The sequence below is a fragment of the Typopeltis vanoorti genome, chromosome 26, assembly GCF_054136105.1.
Source record: "Typopeltis vanoorti isolate ZY-2024b chromosome 26, IOZ_Tvanoo_1.0, whole genome shotgun sequence".
In the NCBI taxonomy this organism is placed as follows: Eukaryota; Metazoa; Arthropoda; class Arachnida; order Uropygi; family Thelyphonidae; genus Typopeltis; species Typopeltis vanoorti.
Window position 1 is genome coordinate 1,063,716 of NC_143574.1, and position 24,510 is coordinate 1,088,225.

At 34.1% G+C, this 24,510-nt stretch overlaps 1 protein-coding gene across 2 annotated transcripts in view; it reads left to right on the forward strand.

The window, feature by feature from the left end:
* Positions 1-24,510, forward strand: part of RalGPS (Ral GEF with PH domain and SH3 binding motif) — a 181,229-nt gene that overhangs the window by 118,176 nt on the left and 38,543 nt on the right. For both annotated transcript variants that reach the window (XM_090415068.1, XM_090415067.1), the window contains exons 7-11: positions 3,150-3,273; positions 6,288-6,419; positions 12,249-12,342; positions 18,433-18,642; positions 19,875-19,907. In XM_090415068.1, coding sequence (XP_090271194.1) covers positions 3,150-3,273; positions 6,288-6,419; positions 12,249-12,342; positions 18,433-18,642; positions 19,875-19,907 — 593 coding nt within the window. The remainder of the gene's footprint in view (positions 1-3,149; positions 3,274-6,287; positions 6,420-12,248; positions 12,343-18,432; positions 18,643-19,874; positions 19,908-24,510) is intronic.

The window sequence follows — 24,510 nt, forward strand, 5'->3', positions numbered from 1 at the left end:
TAGTAATGATGTAATTTCTTTTTCATGTAGTACTATCATATCCTGTACACCCCTTGAGGGTATATGGCAGGAATTTCATGATGATGGTATGACAGCTTTTGGCTTACAATGGAACCTCGGTTGTCGAACTTAATTCGTTCTCGAAGGCTGTTCGAAAACTGAAACCATTTTCCCATAAGAATTAATGTAAAATGGAATAATCTGTTACCGAACTCCAGATGATTGTTTATTTAAACCTTTATAACAGTACTTCATGAATAAGATCGTATACAAACATAATGAAAATGCATAAAATCTTACATAAGAAGAATAAACACAATAAATAGATAAAATATAGACAAAAATTGATCGCCTCTTTATTTTTGAGAATTGTACAGATCGTTGATTTCGCCATACCAAACTGTATAGCAAGATCAGAGAAACGAATGCCATTTTCATGTTTGGATATGATTTATTTTTTCATCTCTATTGCAGTGGTTCTAACAACTTTTCTTTTCGCTTTGCTGCTATCACTATTTTTCTGTGGTCCCATGGTGGCTTAATTAATAATAATTTATGAAACAAAACATAAAGAAAATCAAGAAAACTCACTGCAAAATCGAGCAGGTGTCTGCTCTAAATGCAGGCTGCCTCGTAACTGACGCTTGCAGCTCAGCATGCGAAGCAGATGGTTGCCGTTTGTCTGTTCGGGAAGAACCGAAATTTTGTTCAGAAAATATGTTCGACAACTGAGGTTCCACTGTACTTGTATATGGAAATATGACATCTGCATTACTTCAACCTTGGTATCACTTCTGGGTCCCACTGATGATACCTCAATAGAGGTCAAAACCAGCCTGGGCAATGGCCCTTCCCATAATGCATAGCATTATACATGTCAGTAAGGATATGTGTGTTGCATTGTGAGATACTAAGGCAATCCTGTTTTCAATCTTGATGGTAAATTGGATATGTTTGTATTGTTTGTTCAGGTGGCTTAGGAATGTATATAATGTTTTGTGGCTATGGGGTCAAATGGCAAAAATATCATCAACATATCTGAGCCAGACTTTGGGCTCTAGGCTTGCTGAATTTAGAGCTCATTGCTTGAAGTCTTCCATGTAAAAGTCAGCTATAGGAGGAGAAAGTGGCGAGTCTATGGTATACCTTTTTGAAGGTAAAAATTATTTTGCCATACAACATGCCCGGAGCAAAGTATGCGAGCCAAGAGGTGATATCAGGCTGAAGTATGTTCTGTATCAGAAGAATAGTATCATTAATCGGGACATTAGTGAAAAGGCAGTTATGTCAAAACAGACTAATAAATCTTCATCATTGAGTGTAATGTTCTTAATTTTGTTTGAGGTGTGTATTTTTTATGGAGGGAAACATACTAAATTCAAATAAGCTGCTGAGTTGCAATTTAACCTAAGCCAAATAATTAGCCCTTAAATCTTTAAGAAATAATCAAGACATTATTATTACCAAAGTGGATCAAGGCAATGCTGCTGTCGTCCTTGATCGAACAGCATACCTTGAAAAAATGAACCATTTGGTATCTGACCACAACATGTACGAAATGGTTAACTACAACCCTACAAACTACATCATAAAGAAAACGGAATTAATCAAGTCAGTAATCATCTGGCCAGAGGAAACAATTAAAAAGCTAATACCGCATTATGCCCACACGCCCAGCATTTATGGTCTGCCTAAATACCCAAAACAAACACATTACTATGACCAATAGTGGAAGGAATTGACAGCCCCAATTATCACTTAGCCAACTACTCTCAAGCAGTTGTTAGGTCATTCCCCATTTTGCTCCAGTGAGCAGGTACTGAACAAAGAATATGAAATTATTGCCCAAATGTTTATAAAAAAAAAAATGACTACAATAAAAAAACTGTCCACAAGATCCTCCACAAAAATGCCATTAAAAGCAAAAAAGATTACAGGAATGCCATACCCTACGTTAGGAGCATATTGGAAAAATAGAACACTGCATACTTACAATAGGAAGGCAACCTTCAGACCAGTCCTCCTGTGAAATTAAGAAATATACTCAGTTCTTCCAAAGATCCTCTTCCACACCTTGCCCACCCAGAGGTTTACAAAATTCAATGCACCTGCAACCTGTCCTACTTACAGTGGATAGGATGCACCATCCCCATAAGAAAAGACAAAAAAAAAAAGCCACATTAAATTCCTCCACTATGGTAAAACAGAACTGTGAGAACATGTTCTTCAAACATGTCACAGAATCAACTGGAAAGGCACCAAGTCTCTACACTACACAAAACCTGGTTTGAAAGAAAGTTTAACAAAGCCTCTGAGATGCTGAAACGTCATCCAAATCTAAACAAGAATGGTGGATTAATAATTCCAAGAAGGATCCATCTTCAACCTATATAGCATCCAGAACAATCCCAAACAGAAGAAAAACTTAATATGAGAGGACTATAGAAATAGTTTAACGTGTTCTGCTGCAATTTTTTTTTTTTTCAATCATCTGTATATTATTATACTGATATGTATAAAAAGTTTATTTTATGAATTAATTTTTAATTTTGTATATATTTTATTAGTTATTTTTATTAAGTTTTTTTTCCATCAGAAGTGGAAAAAAACTAGGGTAAACAATTAACAAAGTATTTAGATTTATCTTACTTTTGTGTAATGTCATGTAGCTTGTGTTCTGTACATGTATTCCTGATGATGACCTCAATACAGAGGTTGAAATATTGTGTATTATTTTCTTAATTGTAAGTAAAGTAATTACTCCAACACGTATGTTTTTGTCTCATTAAGTTCTTCACAATGAAAGGTGTTTACTTTTGATTCAAAGTATCTGCAAATCTTCGTTTTAAATAAAAATACTATTTGTCTTTGTGACTAGTCACAGGAGTGACTGAATGGCTAAGTAGTGACTAGGAGAATTGACCATTGGCAGTTTGGAATCAGTCACTCAGATATTATGGGAAAATATTTTACTTAGGAAAACTGCTTCTCACTTGACAAAACTGAAGGCCAACTTTCAAAACAATTGGTGTAACTATGATGTAACAATTTAGTTACTAAACCTAGTTTTACCTTAATGAAGTTTATTTAAAAAAAAAATCATGAATACATTTTATAAAGGCGATCACATTGTTTTTTTTCTTTCATAGCAACTATCCAGGAAGGATAAAAATACATATGACAAGCTGGCTGAAATATTCTCAGACACCAACAACTTTGAAAAACTAAGAGAACACATGCAAAATTTGCGATTGCCATGTATACCATATTTGGGTAAGCTATTCTTTTCCTTCAACCAACTTTAGGAACTTGACTTTTCTTTCTTTATTTTATTTTATTTATATTTTTTTTAGTAGAATGTTTTGTTTGATATTTTAAGTCAAACATGATAGGCATTGATGTAATAACTAACCTGTGCTTTGATATTGCTCGAAAGTTAAATGCTTTTCAAATTAGATGTGGCAATTCTTGGGTTATTATAAAAATTCTCCTATTGGAATCTAAACTAAAAAAAATATATATATATATTATTTATCTGATGAGTTCTTTGGCTTTGCTTAGAATATGATAGTAAATTTATGCAGAGTTTGTAAGGTAAGGCTTGCTATGGTCTGCATTATATTTTGTAATGTCACAATTGGACAAAAGTTGCAGCTGATAACTTGGTAACTTTCCCTTGGATGTTTTTACCCAATGTTAAGGTTTCTTATCTTTTCTACTTGCTACTTTACCTTCAGTCAAAAAGCCCTGATAGGATCTTCACACCCTAGATGGAATTGAACCTAGGTTTTTCCATCCAAAGGGGCATCATCAATACTGAATGAGCTATGGAAGTTCTCACATTGTGATTTTTGACAGAGGTGATTTGTTCATTTCATTCATGATTAAAAATGATTATTTATTTAACCAAGAATGATAAATAGGAAATAATAAAGAATATTATGTTTAATACAAGGATATCCTTTTCTCCTTTGTTTTTTTTTCTTCTCCCTCTATGACATTTCTATCCTTTGCAGTTCATTTTTTATATATATATGTGTGTGTCCTCTCCCCCTCCTTTATTTAATAGTCTTTTAATTTTATACCATGTTTGTTGCCTTCCAAAATAACCATCTTCTTCTTCTCTTTATCCATATAAGTCCTGAAGTCTTTTATCTTAAGGATAAACAGTCATAATCTAAGCATTAATTTAAAGAAATTATATCTATTATTTGAAGAAATGCTATGAATTTCTTCAAATAATGGATATAATTGCTCATATCTTAAGGAAATTTTCTTAAGTTCTCTTCATATGATCATCACAGATTTTTGCGTAAGCTTTTTTTCTAAAATACACATTTAAACATCACAGCTCATAAACATAGTATTTAATAAATATCATAGCTTTTTTCTTTTTTTGCTCCTCTTTACTTTTTTTCTTATATTATCTGAAATGTTATAGGAGAAAACATATCTACTTTTGATTTATTTTTTACTATGTAATGTTTTATTTATTTCATCAGTTTCAGAAAAGCTTTTGTCTGAGTTACCTTTTCATTATGCCTTTCCCAGATATATTCCCATGATTTCTCAACTATACAGGGTGTTCGGGATAAATTTGACATATTTATAATTAATTATATTTTTCCGTAAGTTACATGTATTAACACACACTTCTCTTCATTTAAAAGTTTGGACCCTTCTTCATTCATATACAAGATGTCAGAAAGGATGGATAGCTGGAACCCACCTGAATCATGGAAGAGAATAACTTGTATCATGATGATTCGTGCCCGCCATCAAAATAAGGATATTACGACTGCTGCCCAATGCTCCCTGAATACAGTAAAAACAATTAGGCATGAACTAGAGACTTGCAATGGTGACTACGAGGATGTAGCAAGAAGAAAGATCCCTAGCAGACGATCTGATTGCGTTCGTACAGCAGAATTCCTCGCAAATCTGCAGGAACAGGTGTTGAAGAACCCTGGCATTGGAATTCGGGCTTTGTTCGTGGAGTTGCTAACTGTAGTCAAGCCCTGGATAACAAGGGTAGCCAATGGTAGGCCGTATGTATGGCAGCAGGATTCGGCCCCTTGCCACACCTCTGGGAAAAGTCAAAAATGGTTGTCTGAAAATTTCTACGACTTCACCAGTCCAAATGTTTGGCCTCCAAACTCCCCAGACCTTAACCCCATGGATTATTTTGTATGGGGCGCAGTTGAAAAAGACACCAATCGCACTTCCAGTAATACAAAAGCCCAGTTAATGGATAAAATTAAAACAGTTTTTGCGGCCCTTCCCAGGGAGACTGTAGCATCAGCTTGTTCGAGGTTCCGAAGCAGAATTGAAGCTGTGATCGATGCTAATGGTGGTTATTTTGAGTAAATCTTGTTGATAGTATTGTAATTAACTCTGCCTGTAATGTTTTTTTGTCAATTCATTAAATTTAATAGATACAAAGAAGATTTTCTTTTTCCTTACGAAACTGTCAAATTTATCCCGAACACCCTGTATGTCCTTGCATAAATTGTGCCTATAACACTTAGTAAAGACGTTCATCTGTAATTCTCAGTCATTTTATTCCTCTTTTATAGATGGCAACTATGAGAGCTCTACTACAGTCATCTGGAATTCAACCTTCTGACCAGGCCCTGTGAATCATGCAGTGTAACCATAGTCTGCACAATTTTTATACTTCCAGATTTGAGCACTTCTGGTTGAACATCATCTATTTCAGCTGCCATTTCCCACATCTCTTGATTTTGATAGTTTTTTCTACCTCAATATTGATATATATATATACTCCTGTTTGTCACTGCTTGTTTCATCTAAGTCTTTCACAATAATTACTGCAGACATCTAGAATATCTTTATCTTCAGTTTTTATTCCTTTTGCAATACTGTTTTTGCTCCATTTGTAAGCTTTTTTTTTCAATAACCTCCAGAATATTTTGTCACTTTCCTGATGTTTATCTTCTTTTTCTAACTAAAATCTTCCCATGACTTTTTGTTTAGTTTACTTTTAGTTGTCTTTGCACAAATTTAGGCAACTAGACATTTCTCTTCTGTTCACTTCTTTACTTACGTTTTCTGAAATATGATAGGAGAAAACATATCTGCATTTGATTATTATTTTTACCATGGAATGTTTTATTTATTTAGTCTTTTTATTTATAATAATTGCTACTTTTGTTTTTCACTCCTGAAGAAAATAACTATTATAAAAATTATTTACTGTACATTTCATTTTGATTGAAGGGTGAAAAAAAAGTACTGAAACTATCTCTTTTGCTTTTCAATAATAGGCATATTTCTCACAGATCTTGTATTCATTGACATTGCTCATCCTCCTACTCAGGGCTTAGATAATCATCAGAGACAAATGAAGATGAATAACATTCTCAGAGTTATTGCAGACTACCAACAATCATCTTATGGTGAGAATTTTTATGCATAAGTGTTATTTCCTAGGAAGTAATTCGATAATAAACACTAAAGGGAGATCTTTTATTGAGAGTATGGTTAAGCAATGATATCAGTTTCTTAAGCAAATATTCATATAATAAATTAATACATAGTGGCTACAGCCTTACTATAATAAAATAACAATCAAGTTACTATAAGTTTGCATCCTATTTTGGCAGGATGTTTGTGGAAATGTGGTAGATGATAATTATTGCCTGATGTGAGACCATTTCCCCGATTGCTGGAGGCCTGAAGTGTCTTGGGGTGGAAGAAAGATAATGTTTGCTCTTTAGAATGAGTTTGTGGAGTTATCTATCCCTTAGCATATTCATGGTACAATATTGCTATGGAGCATAGGTGATATGGAGTACTGTCAACATATAGATATGCTCTGACCACAGGTGGTTAATCTTGATAAATTGTCCCAGCTTGTTAAATTTACAAATTTTCTAGTTAAATATGTCCCTGAATGTTTTTAAAATGTAATAGGTTATATAGAGCAACAGAGTTTTTTGTGGTACTTAGTCAGAATATGACTATGGAAAAAAAAAAACTCCATTTAAGAGGCAATAATCAAACAATTTATTATAAATTAGAGATGCATATCATACTAAAATCATACAGGGTAAATAAGTCATTGGAATGGGGAGGGAGATTGGGTTTTTCTCAATGAAAATGTGCTCCAAATACTTGAATTACTTAGAATACTGTAAATATATATGCTGGCCTGGTTGGCCGAGTGGTTAACGTATTTGCTCATCGAATATGCTAACCGCTTGTATTTTCACAGACAATCGCAAACATCCAGCTGTGGGCATGGATGTTTGTGATTGTCTGTGAAAATACAAGTAGTGGCAGGTGGGTAGTAGATGGCATTGGTGTAGATGATGTGGTTCACTGTAGTTGGTGGATTGAGGTGGCAGAGACAGAGAGTTGTAGAGTAGGAGCTCTCTCGATGAGTCTTTGTACTCCTTGGAGGTGTCATGTAATAATGATATTTTTTTAAAAAATTTAAGCCATCTTACAAATTCTACAGAAAAGAGTGAAAATAGCATTAATAACACAAAATACCCCAACACAAATTTTTTCCAAAAAAAATGTGCTTAACTTATTTTTTTTTTACCAAACTTTTCAAACAACCCTTGTTTGAACAGCAAAATATAATCGATGCACCATGACAGGTCAGCTTGCTAGTCAGGTCTGTTCAAGCATAGGTAGATGGATACCTCAACAAACTGGCAAGACATCTCTACAAGTAGGTCTATATGCCCGTAGTCTGCATCCCTTTATCCACAACTCATCGTAATGCACATTTCCATTGGTGTTGTATCCATAAAAATTGGACAAAGACACCAATGGACAAATGTACTCTTTACAAATGAGAATTGTTTTTGTGTTTCCTCCTATTCTAGAAGACACTTGACCTGGTAAAACTGGTACTGCTTGCCATCGCAAGAATGTTATTGAAAGGAAGAGATGTGGTGGTGCTGGAATCATAGTGGAGGCATTGTGTTTTATGAAATTCTTCAAGGCCATGTTCAATTGTTCCATGGTGCTGTATCTAAAAATTCATTTTTGTGGATTTTTATATAACAATGTCACAATAGTCTTGAGCAGCATAAAATTGAATTTCATATTGAAAAGAATAACATGTAAGAAAGTATTAAAGCAAATAAAAGTTGAGCAGCTCTCAGATGTGAACTGTAGACAAAAATACACAAAGATTATTGAAGAAAAAATGAAAGAGTTTGAAAACAGGAACCAAGCCTTGAAGAAAACCCTGATTGTTTCAGCCAGAGAGGTATGTGGTGAGGTTGTGCGCAAGGATGGAATGATCAGAACTCCATGGTGGACACAGGAAGTTAAAGTGGCTTAGAAATGGAGGAAAGAGTGCTGTAACAGGAGTTAGAGATGACAAAGGTGACATGAAAACGGGAGAAAAAGATATCTTTGAAGTATGGAGTAATTAGAAAAATTGCTAAATCAAACAAACAGTGATAGCACAGTGGTAAAAAAACACTCAACAGGAATGCATATCCATACTTGAAGTAGAAAAAGCCATGAAAGGCTTAAAATGTGGAAAGGCAGCAGGAGTAGATGATATTCGACCAGAAATGCTGAAGTATAGTGGTATAAAAATCTTACAGTGGCTGCACTGCATAGTTCAGAAGGCCTGGACAGAGGGATGAATTCCTGATGATTGGAGTAGAGCTCTAATAGTACCCATATATAAAAAGGGAAATAAAACTGAATGTGAGAATTGCAGAGGTATTTCCCTACTGAGTGTTCCTGGCAAGATTTATGCCAGTATACTTGAGAAATGGTTGAGAAGAATTGTGGAAGAACAAGCTCAATTCAAGCCAAATAGAGGCTGTCAGGATCAGATCTTCACTTTACAACAAATAGTTGAGAAAGCATAGGAATATAACAAATTAAGTTTTGTCGATCTGGAAAATGTATATGACAAGGTGTCAAGAGAGAAGCTATTCAATACGCTACAGTTATATGATGTCAATGGGGCATTATATCAAACAATACTTAGTCTTTATTTGAGTTGCAAGTCAGCAGTTAGAATTGAAGGAAGTACAGGAAGATGGTTTAATGTTAAATCTGGTGTGAGACATGGGTGTACATTATCCCCTCTGTTATTCATTATCTATATGGATCATATTATGAAGGAAAGTGGTATTAAACATGATATCATGGAGATGTTAATGTCAGCTTTTTGCTTTATGCGGACGATGTTATACTTCTAAATAAATCTGCTACAAGTTTGCAAGATTCCCTGACTTAATTGAATAACTGTTGTATATGGCTTGAAGGTCAGCAATAAAAAGACAAAGACACTGAAAATAGATAGAATCGTTGAAAATGTCAACTGTGTTGTGAACAGAGAACCTGTGGAACAAGTAAAACATTTCAGCTACTTAGGCATGATTTTTAGTGAAGGTGGTAAATTAAATATGGAAATAGACAACAGAATCAACAAAGCTGGTATGGTAGGAAGTCAATTGAATAAATTCATATGGAATAAGAGAGAAATTTAGTCGGAACACTAAATTAGCTGTATACAAGACAGTGTTCAAACCAGTTTTAACTTATGGATCTGAGTGCTGGGTCAGAAGTATAACACTTGACCAAAGACTAGAGACCGCAGATATGAGAGTCCTGAGAAAGATTATAGGCGTGACCAGATGGCTTCAATGGCAATATCATATTAAAAACGAGGATATTAGGAAAGAACTTGACATTGTCAGCATCCAGGAATGCATTAGCAGAGCTAATCTTAGGTGGTCTGGTCACTTAAACAGAATGGGAGAAGAAAGATTAGCAAAACAAGTGTTCTCTGCCAGGTTGGCAGCAAAACGACCCAGAGGAAGACCAAGATATAGGTGGATTGATACGGTACAAAGTGCCAGGGCGATAGAATTATAAGATCTGATAATGTTGGAGTCTTGACAAGTAACAGACTGATTTGGAAGAAAATTGTAGATAGGAGTTAGTAATGATGTAAATTTTTCATGTAGTATTATCATATCCTGTACACCCCTTGAGGGTACATGTCAGGAATTTGATGATGAACAATGTCACACCACATTGTACATGATAGTGGAGATACTTTTGGAGACCGTGGATATTAATCGAATTGAGTGGGCAGCACGTTCCCAACATCTCAAGCTCATAGAACACATTTGGGATGCAATAGGGAGATGCATTGCTTCTCTAAATTCCCCTCCAAAAAATAATCAAGGCTGGTTTGTTTGTTTGTTGTCCTGAATCGCTTCATGTTAAGCATGGTACAATGTCTTTGTGAGAGCTGCATTGCAGTTTGGGGGTGGACATATTCCATACTGAAATGTCTCTCTGCATAGTTTTCTGTAAGCACTTACATTAATTCCTTAACTACATCCTTAGGAAATTTATAATATATTTTTTGTGTAATATAATTTATTAGTATGCTAGCAATAAATTTATGTCCACATTTGGCTGTAGTCATGAAAATGTTTCATGACTACAGCCAAATGTAGTTTGACTGTAGTCATGGAAAACTGATAGAGAGGAGTGCTTTAGGGTCAAAACTGTAAAACTGGGAGGAGACCTCTACATAGCCTTTTAAGGAATGTAGAGAACTTACCAGGTCTTCTGACTTAAATGTCCATTCCTCACCTTCTGGTGCAAGCTGTTAAGTATCTACCTGGATACTGAATGAACTAAGCTGGACTGACAATTTGGGATTTAGCCAACCAAATTGTATGCTTATTGGATTAAACCATAATGTAAAATAAACAACACAACAGAATTTTATGCAGGCTGGGACATTGCCCAGTTAAACAAAGGTCCCCATAGTTTTTGCTAGGGAACCAGAACAAATGGTGCAAAGTCAACTACTGAAACACATTTGAACTCAACATCAGCAGATTTCAAGATGGTACTATCAATGTAAGAAACATCAATGGAAAAGAAATAGAACTAGCAGAACAATTGGATAAGTACCAGATCGACATAATAGGTGTGACCGAAACAAAGAAGGCAAAAACAGATGAGATCTTTCTAAGCAATGAATACAAAATGTTATATTCAGGCAAAAACAGCCAGAGAAAAGAGGGAGTATCTATAGTATTCAACACTAAATATGGGGACAGTCTGCTTCAATGGCAGGCAATATAAAGTAATGTGACAAATATTTAGCAGAATGGGGAAATGGACAATGAGACTTTTTTTTTTTTGTACTTATGTTCCCACAGAAGGTTCTACAAAAAATGAAATGGAGGAATTTTTTCAAGCATAAGTCATTTAAGATTCCCAGTAATCTGGATGGTGATCTAGCATTGAAATTCTTCTACCACCTAAAGACATTGCTATATATGCATTTGGTTAAAGAGTGAATATGGTATACGCTTGACCAATCTGACATGCACACCATTAAAATTTGTCATCTATATTCCATTTTAATGTGCAAACAAGGAATAAAATTTTCTGTATTGCATCTTTCTTTCCTTTGGTTGAAAAGAAAGACTTGAGTTCAATGCTGTAAATTAGGTTGCAAATACCTTCTTAATATCTTTTCAGATAACAGAGTTAGCCATTCTCATATGGAGATAGCAGTTTTCCTCTTGCATACTCCGATTTTTCATCTTGCAAAACATATTGGTCTGACAATGCATGCAGATAACTGACATAACAGTCTGAACAGATAAGGGTAATCTACTTATCAGAGAATGTCACGTTTATGTGAAACCAAGTTGTCTGGTGGTTGTGGTGGAGATAAGTCGTTTGGGCCTAATACATTAGAGAAAATGCAAAACATCCCAAAAACTGGCAATAGATTCATTTGTGGTGAAGAATGGTGTTGTTATATCCACATGCTATTATGAAATGTACCCTTTTTTTTTTATCCTCTGTTGACATTGACTTAACATTCTTTTGAGTCATTCTGTATAATGGACATTTGATCTGACATTGCAAAACATTTACATCTTTTCTTCCAAAACATCACATAATTTCTGAATGAACCTACGTTATTTTTATAATTTGTGCATGTTTTATAACAATTTCTTTTTACCTGTCATGGTAATAAACATTGTTTTCAGTGCAGTTGATCATGTTCTTGAATAGTTTGATATCATCTAAAAGAAACATTAGCTTGAGTTGCTGAATAAACTACACCTTTTTTTAATAAAAAAAAACATTTGGTTATTTCCTTGCTTAAGTGTGTGTGGGTATATATATATATAGTTAACTATTGAATTGATATTATTTTTAATCTACCTCATATCAGAATTTCTGTGTTTGTCTTCTAGATCATCTTCCATATTTTCCGCACGTTCAAAATTATCTGAAATCTGTAAGATACATTGAAGAATTACAAAAGTTTGTGGAAGAAGATAATTATAAGTAAGTTCTTCTTAATTTTGTTATTTTCATATAGTTTTTTTAATGTGATTTCCACTCACGAAATGTAAGCCTATGACCTGTTGGTTAGCAACACTACTAACCACTCAGCCAACCAGGCCAGTAAATTCTTGTTTCCAAAAAAACTAAACTGCATGTTGCTCGCATTCTGATGATTTTATTTTAGTTCTGTAGTTGGTCATCACAACTATCTTATTCCGTGAATAGGGCTGTTCAAATATTAATAATTACATTTGTTTGCGAATCGGTGCGAATTATTAAGAGGTGTTGATTACTGATTTTCAGCAGATGGACTTCTCAGAAATTGTATGCAGAAGTAACAGATCATGAAAGATAAAAATCATTATGTCTCTCAGGTGGTTAAGCCAATTATTTAACTTATTCAATTTCTTATTTATTATATGTGAAAATTTTATTTTCAGAGTGTGAAGATTTCCATCCACTCAATTTCTAAGTCTGATATGCACCTGATGATTCTTGTGTAACAAAACACTGACCCTCAAATACTGTGAATGTTAGTAACTTCTGTTTTGACTGTAGTTATATTTGTGTTGGTTTCTGTCTATGACTACAGTGGACCAGCCATCAGCTTGAACTAGGCTACGTATGCAGAGATAGAAAAAATGTTACATTTTAGGGAGTGTTTAGTAATCTTTTCTGCACCCTTTTATTCCCATCCACAAACGGTTGTAAACCTGTGGTACATTAGTATCCTGATGGGCTATGGATTTTTTCTATATTTTATTAATTTTATATATATATATATATATATTTTTTTTTTGTAACATAATACATAAATCCTACTCTGGAGACCAAACATTGACTTTCTCAAGCCACTTCAGTTCTCCAATAGGTAGGGCAGTGGCCTCACACCAGGTAGTGTGAGGCCACTTAAATAAAATTGCAAACATCCATGCCTACAGTAGGATTCAAACCCACAGCCTGTTGGTTGGATAGCAGATATATTAACCACTCAGCCAACTAGGCCAGCTTGTAATACCAGTGAATAGTATTAGTGATATATCATTAATTCCATTGTAAGAAAAGAATAGCTTAGACAACATTGACTTCATAGCAAAAAGAGATTCTGAGGTAAAATTCCGTAGGTCTCATATACCCTTTAACAATAAAAGTACTAAGATAAGTCAAGGAAGTCTGAAACTTCATTGAATTTATTTGCTTCTGGAAGTTTATTTCAGTGGATGGTGACTCTTTTTTTATATACTACACTTGTTCATGAGAGGCTGCAAAAATAATAGGATGTTCCAGAATTAATACAGCAGTTAGAGAATCCATATTTAAGCAGAAAAATTTGGACATCAGTGGTTCAAATTTTCCACTATTGAGGATTCTGAAATCAAAATAATTTATCACAAAATTGTTTATCACTTAATAACGTAAAATAAAAATCAGTTAATAATGAAAATAATAATCAAATATAAAATAAAATGACATTGTAGCGACCATTGTTCCACCAACTGCCCTATTTCTTCTAGGCCATCCTGTATAGTATATCATTACCTGTTTGGTATGTACATCTATGTGCTCCTGAAAATGATTCTTATACGAAAGTTGGAATTTAAGAAAATAATGTCTGCCTGAAACAGTAGTTTATTCTGTAATTTTTTTTTTTTTTTTTTTTCAGTATCTTTATATGCTACTCACATTATCTTATTCAAGGTTATATCATATATTGAAAACATTACTAGAGAGAGAATTATTAAAGATGACAGCCTCAGTTAAAATAACTCATTTCCATAGAAAACAAATCTAAATGGCTACAGCAGTAACTTTATACAGGCAGTGAAAAATGAACGGGTGCCATTGAAAACTATCATCAATTCCATAGCACAGCATGATTCCTTTCATTAGCAGTATATCTTTTGGAATCGCAAGATTCAACATTGAACAATGCATGTCTCTAAAAAGAAGTTGCCTTCTTGTTTCAAATCTCACAAAGATAAAATTGAAATTAACTCTCAGGTGCATATAAAATAGCTTGTAGCTTTGGTACACATGTTATACTATAAGTTACTTTATAACAAGTTTGTAACAAATTACATTATTTTATAACTAATTATAAATAACCATAACTACATAAAATTAACTGGACCTTGTTAGCAGAACTAAGTAATCCCAGATTTCAAGCTTGAACACTGAGAATGTCCAATATTTCTATATAGAAAACTGTCTGGTGGAACATACTATCACAATAAATTCAGGATATATCATACATGGCTGCCTGATTAACTAGGTTTAATCCCATGTTATCAAGAATGTTTCAACATTCTTGATAATGTGGGTAATTAGTAACTTATACAAGTTATTTTCATTGCCATTTTGATCTAGAAAGAAACATAAGTATATTAAATATTATTTATTAATAAAGTAATTGTTTTAAATGCATCAATTGTAATAAAGTGCATGCATTATATTTTATTTTATTCATGTCAGTCTAGGATTAATTTAGCATTAATTTAGGATAATTAATGTTTTATTCTTGTTAAGTTACAAAAATACTAAAGTTGTCGGTTGTATTTAAAAAAAATAGTAACTTTTTTTTTTTTTTGCATAATAGTTTTCTCAGACATAATCAAACAAGATAGAAGTTGCCTACTTTCTTGACAGCATCGCACTTCTCCTCCCTCTTCCTCTGTATGACTGGCAAAGGAGATCATTAATGATGAACAAACACTTCAGTTTCACGTTATATTTAGTCTGTCATAAGGAAATTTGATGGTTTCTTAATTGTTTATTGCTTAATTTTCAACTTAGTAGGGCATTTGAAATGCATATGACAAGAACAGTAATGGTATTTTGAATCTGAAAAAAAGAAAAAAGAGACGAAAAATGAAAAGGTTTTTTTTTTTTTTTTTTTTTTTTTTTTTTTTTTTTTTTTCGAACATGTACAGCAATGAATAGAACATATGCACAAGAATGGTGATGTTCTGTACAAATTTTTTCCGTCAACGTGGCTATCGCCATTTCTTGCATATGTTCTATTCACTGCTGTACATGTTCGAAAAAAAAAAACGCTAGTGTAGCCTTACCCTCAAGGGCGGCCAATTATCTCTAGCATGCAGGTGTGTCTAACAGTCTAAAACCAGCCCTGACCATATGCACATTACTGGCATGGCTAAGGAAAAGAATAGGTATAAATACAAAAAGATTTGTTACAGATAAATAAATATCTAGTTTACTGTTGAAGTATTGTGGATGGTGCAATAAATAAACAAATTATCATGACAGAGAATCCATTTATAAAGGGATTTGATTAAAAAAGGTAAATAAAATAATTTGTGAATAAAATTTTCTGTTATACTATTGTGTGTAACAGAAAATTACTCTGCCCTCAACATCAGTTTTTCAACCTGTTGACATTTATCTTTCATAGCAGTTATTTTTACTTTGCTATTGATAACATTATCTTTAACATTACTTCTCAATAGATATTTCTTGTATACTTAATTTCTGCTTTAATTTTTACTTTTAAGCTGGTTTCTGCTGATAGATAATTTATATTTTGATATTTTATTTTAAATTTGTTATTGTACTTCACAATTTTTTAATTTGTCAGTATATAAATTAACTATTTTTCTCTATTTATTTTTATGAATATGCAATTGCATAGATCTGATTATTAGTGTTCTGATCAAGTATTAGCACTTACTTTAGACTTATGTTCTCATTCATGTTAGGTTTAATGGCCTATTCATGGCCAAGTAACTTGGTATATTAGAAACATACTTCTCGTGATAGGCCAGTTAATTCTATCTGCATTGTGTGCATGTTGATAAATTGTTCTTCTCACTGATTTGCCCATTTAAAGCCTCTTGAAGGTTCTCTGCATCTTAGATAGGGTTTGAATCCAAGTCTTTCTGACTGAAGGGCATCATCAATCCCTAATGAGCTATGGAGGCTCTTACCAAATTATATTTATCTCAGAATTCTGTTACTGATTCATTATTTACATTTCTTTCTCTCACACCATGCTTAATCATGATATTCTCTGTCTCCCATTAATACTAAATTCAGCATTAAAGTCACCGATAACAAGTATATTATCTTTGCCATGTATCATTATCAGTCTTGCTGAGTAAGCCTTAAAACATTTTTGTCTCCCAAAAGATGCACTTTAGTGGAGCAGTGCACTGAAATTTACTTTTTAAGATATACTGTTATTATCCTCCTGAAACTGTTCCATTCATTCAGTCACCTGGTCCCATCCTGTCAGTGTTCTACTAACCGTTTGCTTATGATTTCAATTCCATAGCAATGCATATCTGCTATATTCAACATCCATAAATAAAGAAACATTTCTATTGGGACAGTTTCTTTTCTTAATGCTATTCCTGCTTACTTCACTAATGTCTAACAATTCAGGCTTGCATCTTTCCATCCCCTCTGTTATACAATGATGTTCGCATGGCTGATTCATGTAATAATGTTACAAGCATTAGTCATCATCAAGGAATACAAGTTTCATATTTATTTGATTTTCAAATGATATTTAAATTTTTAAGAAATTATGGATGGTTATTGCTATTCTGGTGATAGGACTTATCTTTCTAAAACTAGACATGCATGTTATGCACATTATTTCCTTACACACAGCTAGCATGTTGAAAGTTTATTTTTCACTTGGTTAGAGTATAATAAATTTAGTTTAATCCTTTATCCAAGTGTGAGCAAACAAAGTTTGCACCTGAAAGTATCTTCAGGACTGGGGTAAGGTGGTATAATACCAGGGCAACTCGTTGCAAAGGTGGAGCAAGCTACCAACACTCCTGTCTCAGTATCTCCTATAATACAAAACACATCTTTTATTATACTCTAACCAAGTGAAAAATAAACTTTCAACATCTTTCTCTAAATCCAGAGTAATTTATTAAAAAAGGGTGGCACACCATTTGGCAACTCCTATAGGTAGAGATGACCTGCTAATGCTTCTGCCTGGTATCTCAACTTGGGCCTGGCTCCCACTGAAGAGACCTCAATAAAGGTTAAAACTAGTCTGGGTAGTGGCCCTTCCCTTAATGCATAACATTAGACATATCTGCAAGGAGATGTGTTTTGTGTTATAGGAGATACTGAGACAGGAGTGTTGGTAGCTTGCTCCACCTTTGCAAGGAGTTGCCCTGGTGTTGTACCACCTTACCCCATTCCTGAAGATACTTTCAGGTGCAAACTTTGTTTGCTCACACTTGGATAAAGGATTAAACTAAATTTATTATACACAGCTAGCATGGTTAAACTATTGATACTCATTCATTAGAACTTTTTTGATAACAGGTTCTATAGCAAAAAGGAATGGTTGGTCAAGGTTGAGTGGGAGGAACTATATGTTATATACCAATATACCAAGAAGCTGCCTTCATAATATGCTTCTCTGCTACTCAGTTACTACCAATTTAAGGCACTTTGTATATAAATTGCACCAGAAATTCTCTCTTCCTCTTTTGAATTATCCTGGATGGCAGTTTACAACAAAAATGTGATACACATGTTGGTAATTTGTTTTACTAAATGGTCTATATCAGTAAGAGCAGCCCTATCTCTTCAGTCTTATTGGACAGTGTAAGATCTTCCTGAGTTGAGAGAAAATGCTGCCATTCAGTCAGTTCAAGATGATCTAGAGTATGAGGCAAGCCCAGTATTGTATTATTGCAAAATTGAACTTGCCTGATACATAATATTGAATGTTCAAAAATGGAATTCTTGTGAATCTTTATTGTTTTGTCTTGTCTGGTGTCTACAGCCTATACATTCAGAACATGCAATCATTTTTAATGTTCTTAGATATATTCTTAAAATTAATTTTATTGACTTTAGCAGCATGGTGCAGTTTTTCCTTGTCAGCTGTCCTACATATGCTTCTTGCATTAACAACCTATAATTTATCTATATCATTTGTTAAAAATGCACATTTTAACCCTTCTGAACAAAAATTCTTAGTTCTGTAATCAAATTAAAGCTCTATTAGGCATCATTTCTTCAGCATACTTATTTTACTGTAGACTTTCTTCATATTTATTGTGTAGTTTATTCATTTTGTTTTTACATTTTTCACAGATTGTCCTTAAAATTAGAGCCTCCTAGTACACATTCCAACCTCACACAATCTAGGGAAAGTCTTTCCCCAGGTAAAAGATTTTCTGGTTATTCGAGAGATTCACTACCTATGTTTGGATATACTGGACCTCGCTGTTCAAAATCTATGCCAGGATATGGTTGTGCCAAATTTGTTCCTGGTCACAGAAAAGCCTACAGCTTAGGTACCAAGTAAGTATACTGATTTATAATGTAACATTTATATTTAGATTTTAAGTATTTTGGATATGTGTTCTAAATACATATTACACATATACAGTGTCTTTTTGGAACATCATGCTGTACTGGCACATTTATCAACAGTGTCACTTGACACACGGATAACATATTGTTTAAATTTTCAACTTTTCCTGGTAGACAAAGAATGCATACCGGCACCTGTTGTATGACAAAGTGCTGCATGTATATATTATACAATAAACTTCTATATTTTTTACTTTAAATTTATTCTTGACATCAAAAATTCTGTTGGTGTTTCTAATTTGATAAAGCAAAGAGATATTTATTTTAAATTGTCACAAGTTAGAAGAGAATAGGTATTCTTCGTTATTTTTGTACTTGAACCTTCTGCATGCAAAACACGCTGTATCTAAACATCTCTTAATCATCCATTATTCAAGTGAGAATATACATTCCCACTTTAATTTCAAACGGGAAACTTTTCATATCATGCACTGTTTGCCAAGCCTTATTATTCTCTAGACTTAAGTGATTTAAAATTAGAGATACTTTGCATAATTTAGCAAACTTGGATGACTGTCCTGAAAATTATTCTTTTTTTTAGATGACAAATCTGATTTGGGTAATGTTAGTTTTTATGAATCATTCGCAACATACACTAGTTTCCATAAATTAAGTAACAGAGAGATAAATCGCAATAAATTGGGAGGTGGGGGGGATATGTAACAAGCGATGCTGAGTTTGGTTATCGTATATAAATGAGAGTGCTGTCATGGAAATGAGCATGGCATAAAAGTTGGTGTTTTGAAGTGGGTTTTTATGTTGTGTCTGGAGTGTAAGAACAAGAGATTTTGTGAAAGCAGAATTCTTAGATATGGCTGCAAGACATAATTTAACTGATGAATTCAGGTGCAGAGTCATTGTAAGACTAGACTCACCAGAGTCAGGCGGAGATAGCCAGATATTTGCATGCGAGTTGTTCTGTGGTTCATTCACAGACTATAGAATTGAAACCAGTTCTAACAGTTACAAGCAGCATCCGAGAGATATAGTGAAGAAAGCCATGGCTACAGCCACAGTAGGCGACTGATATCTCTAATTATTTGGATTTTAAAAATGCAATTCTTGTTTATAGTAATTGAAAAAATTAACGTTGATTGCTCTGTTTTGATTTAAGTAAATTTTTCTAGAGTAAAATATTTAATTTCTTTATTCTGTTACAGTGTGTTTACATCTTGTTCTGTGGAACATTTGAGGTGAGTTTTTACATATTAAATTAATTTTAAATTCTTTCTTACAATATTTTCTTTCTTTAAGTAACATTTTAAAAAGTTAAAATTTAATGACAAATATATTAATTATTTTGTATTATTTAAAGAAAACGCAAATTTTATTTATTTTAGAAAAGGAAGTTAACTTTGGATTTTTAGTTTTTTTCTGTATGAGATATTGCAGTGTTTCCTCCCTTGGATTTTTAACGATTAGTTTTTAGAATAAAGACAAGATAGTTTTCAGCCTTGAATGATTCTCATATAAATAAAAAAAAATTTTTTTTGTACTTTATAAAAATTTCAGACATCATATACATATGTCTTTCCCTGTTAACAATAGCCAGTTTTTGAATATAAATGCATAAGTATGTTATCTTTCAGTTTTTAAATTTAAGATTTTTTTAATTTTTTGAAAAACTAACAAAAGTGGTTAGGATTCCTGCTTCTCACATAGGTGGCTGGGTTCAATTCCCAGCATGGAAACAATATCCCCCCCCTCCATTGTGAGTGTATATCAAGAAATTGATGATAACAAAAGTAGAGCTTACACAGTAAGCTATTTGCCCCATTCCCTTGGCTTGCTGTTCTTTGTCAATTAAAACAGAAAAAGATTTCTTGAAAGAGGTGAACTTTACTTAACCTGTATGGAATCTAGAGAACTGACTGGACTTCTAACACCATCTAACACTTCTCTGTGGTGTATCTCATTATTAGGCATTCACTTAATTACTGAACAAACAAGGATAGGCTGGCAATCTGAAGCCTTAATAAGCTAAACTGTATTCATTATTGGTTGAAACTACATACTTGCGAGTACAACACAATCAGATAGCAGATATCATGCTGAAACAGTAAGGGAATTATGGTGAAGAGTGAAAAGTAACCACCTCAGCAGACTTGAAGATAGGCACCATCAGCATAAAAAGCATCTATGGAAAAGAGTAGAGATAGCAGAATAGTTACCAAAATACCATATTACCATAATTAATATTACAAGACTAAGGAAACAGGTTCTAAATAATTATAGCATGATATTTTTCCTCCCCTTTCAGGCACTAGGGATCAGAAAGGAAGGAAATAGCTGTGTTATTCAACACAGAACATGAAGCTAAATTTCTTGAATGGGGCATTCAATTTCAAGTAAAAATGGAGATGATTGTTTATATTTCGAAATGGAAAATGCAACACTGAGATCATACAGGTCTCAATGTGTATGTTTGTGATCCTTTTATTTCTTCCTTGGAAGAACATTGTGGGATTTTTTTTTAAGTGATTAGGGAAAGCTGCTGATATAAAAGCAAAGTTGGTTCTTGTTGGAAATGCAAATAGTAGAGTAAGATTTTGGACAGTAAAGGAAATCCCAGATATGCTGAAATATTTGGGAAAATCTGAAAAGAGCTAAGCTGATATTAATGGTAGATACTTGCAGTTAGTGTTCATGACATGAACTAGTCATTATTAAACCATATTTAAACATGTGCAAAATTATGTTGGGTGGACATATGCAGAATAAAACAATAAAATCTGAGATTGTTATTGTTACTGACCACCACATGAGACAGTTGGGGTTCTACTTCGAGATTGGAATGAGTATCCCAAAAAGAAATGTGTATCCATTTTGAAAAGAATCAAAGTTAAACAACTTTGATGTGAACTCTACATTGAAATATTATTTTGGACCTACATGGGATCATAACTCATCATGGAAGTGCTGTCTTAGATAAGTCTCTTCTACAATTCCTTAACCGATTCACTGCTACACCAGCCTTTCTCAATCTGTTTTTTTATCCTAGAGGAATAATTTTCAGGTCTTGGGGAACTCTTGCATAAAAATTCATATCTTTATGTATATATTATATATGATACTTATTATTTTTTTATTTATTTTATTTTTTTTCAGTCACAATCTCACATGGAACCCCAGTTGAGAAACCCTCACTCTCTCTTAGGCAATGTTCCATGCTCCTACTATTCCCCAAACAAAAACAGCCACTCCATACCCTTTTAATCACCACTTCCTTTTACCCATCTTCAGGGATGTCCTCTTGTCCTTGTTCTTTCTCTTGGTGAAGATTTTTTATAATTTCTACCATATGAAATATTTCTTTCAGTGTTGAGCCACTAAATACTGCTTGACAGCTTAAATGTCTTGAATGATAAATACCAGATTTTAACTTGCATATGTTTTTTTTTTTTTTTATTTATACTAGATGCATTTCTTCTACATGTTTCACTGTCTATATGGCTAACAGCATCGTTGGGAGGTTGCTTAACTGTCTTAAATATCTGTCATAACACTCCTTTCTCTTTTATCCACCAGTCTAAAAATTGCATACTCAGTCTATCATTCTCAGTATTGCACCTATCTCCTAGAACACTAGCAAACTCAGTGTTCTGGATTCTTCCTGAAAGTTTTTGGCAAAATAATATTATTTGTCCTAATATTATTTTTATCTGTCTCTATATCCATTCCAAAGTTATCTTCTTCAAATCTCAATGACCAGATCTGGCATATTCCAGATATGGATTTAAAGGCCCTGATCAGAAACTTCAAACAGTGGAACTACTGATTGAAGGTCACTCTTTTCTCACTAGTCAATGTTTCTTCTGTCTATGTTGGTGACTTCAATTCCCATCACATCATGTGGGACTATTCCTCTAACAACCAGGATGGTAATAACCTAGCTAACTTGATGGACACATGTAATTTGTATTTGAATTATGATGCCAAGCAGGACGGCACTCTTTACTCAGCCAGATGGACAGAACCTACACCCCAGATCTGTGCATAGTCACTAAAGACTCCGAAGACCACCCTCTTCCACCAACCAGAACCATCCTTAACAAATTCCTTAATAGTCAACATTGTCCTACATTAATAGAGATAGGAACATCAATCCCAGTCATCAACGGAACACCAATCATTAGATGGAATCTCCGCAGATCCAACTGGTCTGTATTTCAGAAACAAATCGAGCAAACCATTAGAGCAATTCCACCCACTCCTAATTGCTATCCTAGATTTTTTAAACTACTCAAATCTGCAGCAAAAGCCTCTATCCCTAGAGGCTGCAGAAAACAATATATCCCATGTTGGAGTAAAGAAAGTGAGGAACTCCTAGCCAAATATAAGGAAACTGAAGATCCAGCTATTGCTAAGGAGCTCATATCAACCCTGGATAAAAACAGACAGGAAAGATGGATCTCAACCATCAATGAACTCGATTTCGTCACATCTAGTCGTAGAAACTGGTCATTTCTGAGAAAACTAGGTGGATCAGAGCCAACGACACACAAAGCAACAGAGATAACTCCTGATCAAATGGCTAACCATTTATTGAAAACCTCCAAGATTCATCCCAGCTCTACCAGGAAAATTGCTGTACAAGCATCCATCAAACAAAACCTTGAAGACGGAATCCGAGCTTCCTAAACTTATACACCCAATATTTTGGGAAGAGGTACAAATAGCCTTAAAACTTACCAAGAATGGCAAAGCTGCAGGAGTGGATGGTATACTCCCTGTGTTCCTAAAACATCTTGGTCAACATGGCCAAACATGGCTGGTTGCCCTTTTCTCAGAAATCATCATGACTGGTAAATTACCAAAGCTGTGGCGGGAAGCCAAAATAATTGCATGCCAAAACCAGGGAAAGATCCAAATGAAGTGAAAAACCTACGACCTATTTCTTTGCTTTGCACCACCTTTAAGCTCTTTAAAAGAATTTCACCACTCATTGAAAGAGCACTCCCGACTGAACAGGCTGGCTTCAGGCCTGGAAGAAGTTGCTGTGAACAGATCTTGGCCCTGACAACTCAAATTGAAGCAGGCTTCCATAAGAAACTTAAATCTGGAGCCACTTTTATTGACCTAACATCTGCTTATGACACTGTCTGGATCAGGGCCTCCTCTTAAAACTAGAAAATATTATAAAATGTAAAAAAAACTCTACAACTTTTTGAATCTATTCTCTTCAACAGAAAGATCTGGGTCCATATTGGCGGAAAAAAGAGCAGGCCCAGATTCCTACACAACGGTCTTCCTCAGGGCTCTGTTCTTTTTAACGTCTATGTGTATTATCTACCTCATACCAGATCAAGCAAGTTTATGTATGCCGATGACCTAGCAATCTTGCATCAATCCACCTCCTTTACCAACTTAGAATCAACCTTGAATACAGACCTGAACACTCTGGAAGAGTACTTCAAGCAGTGGTACTTGAAGCCAAATCCAACGAAAAGAGTGTCCTCAGTATTTCACCTGTACAATGCAGAGGCAAATCAACAACTCAACCTTTCTTTCTGTGGAAAAATGGTAGAACACGAGCCTCACTCAAAATACCTTGGAGTGAGCCTGGACAGAAACCTACCCTATAAAAGGCACATCATCAACCTCTTCAATAAAATTAAAACCAGAAATAACATCATTTCAAGGCTTGCTGGAACAACCTGGGGTTGTGTTGCAGAAGTCCTAAGGTCGTCTGCACTAGCCCTCGCATTCTCTGCAGCAGAATATTGTGCACCTGTCTGGGAAAGAAGTACACACACTAACATTATCGACACCCAGCTGAACTCTACCATGTGCACA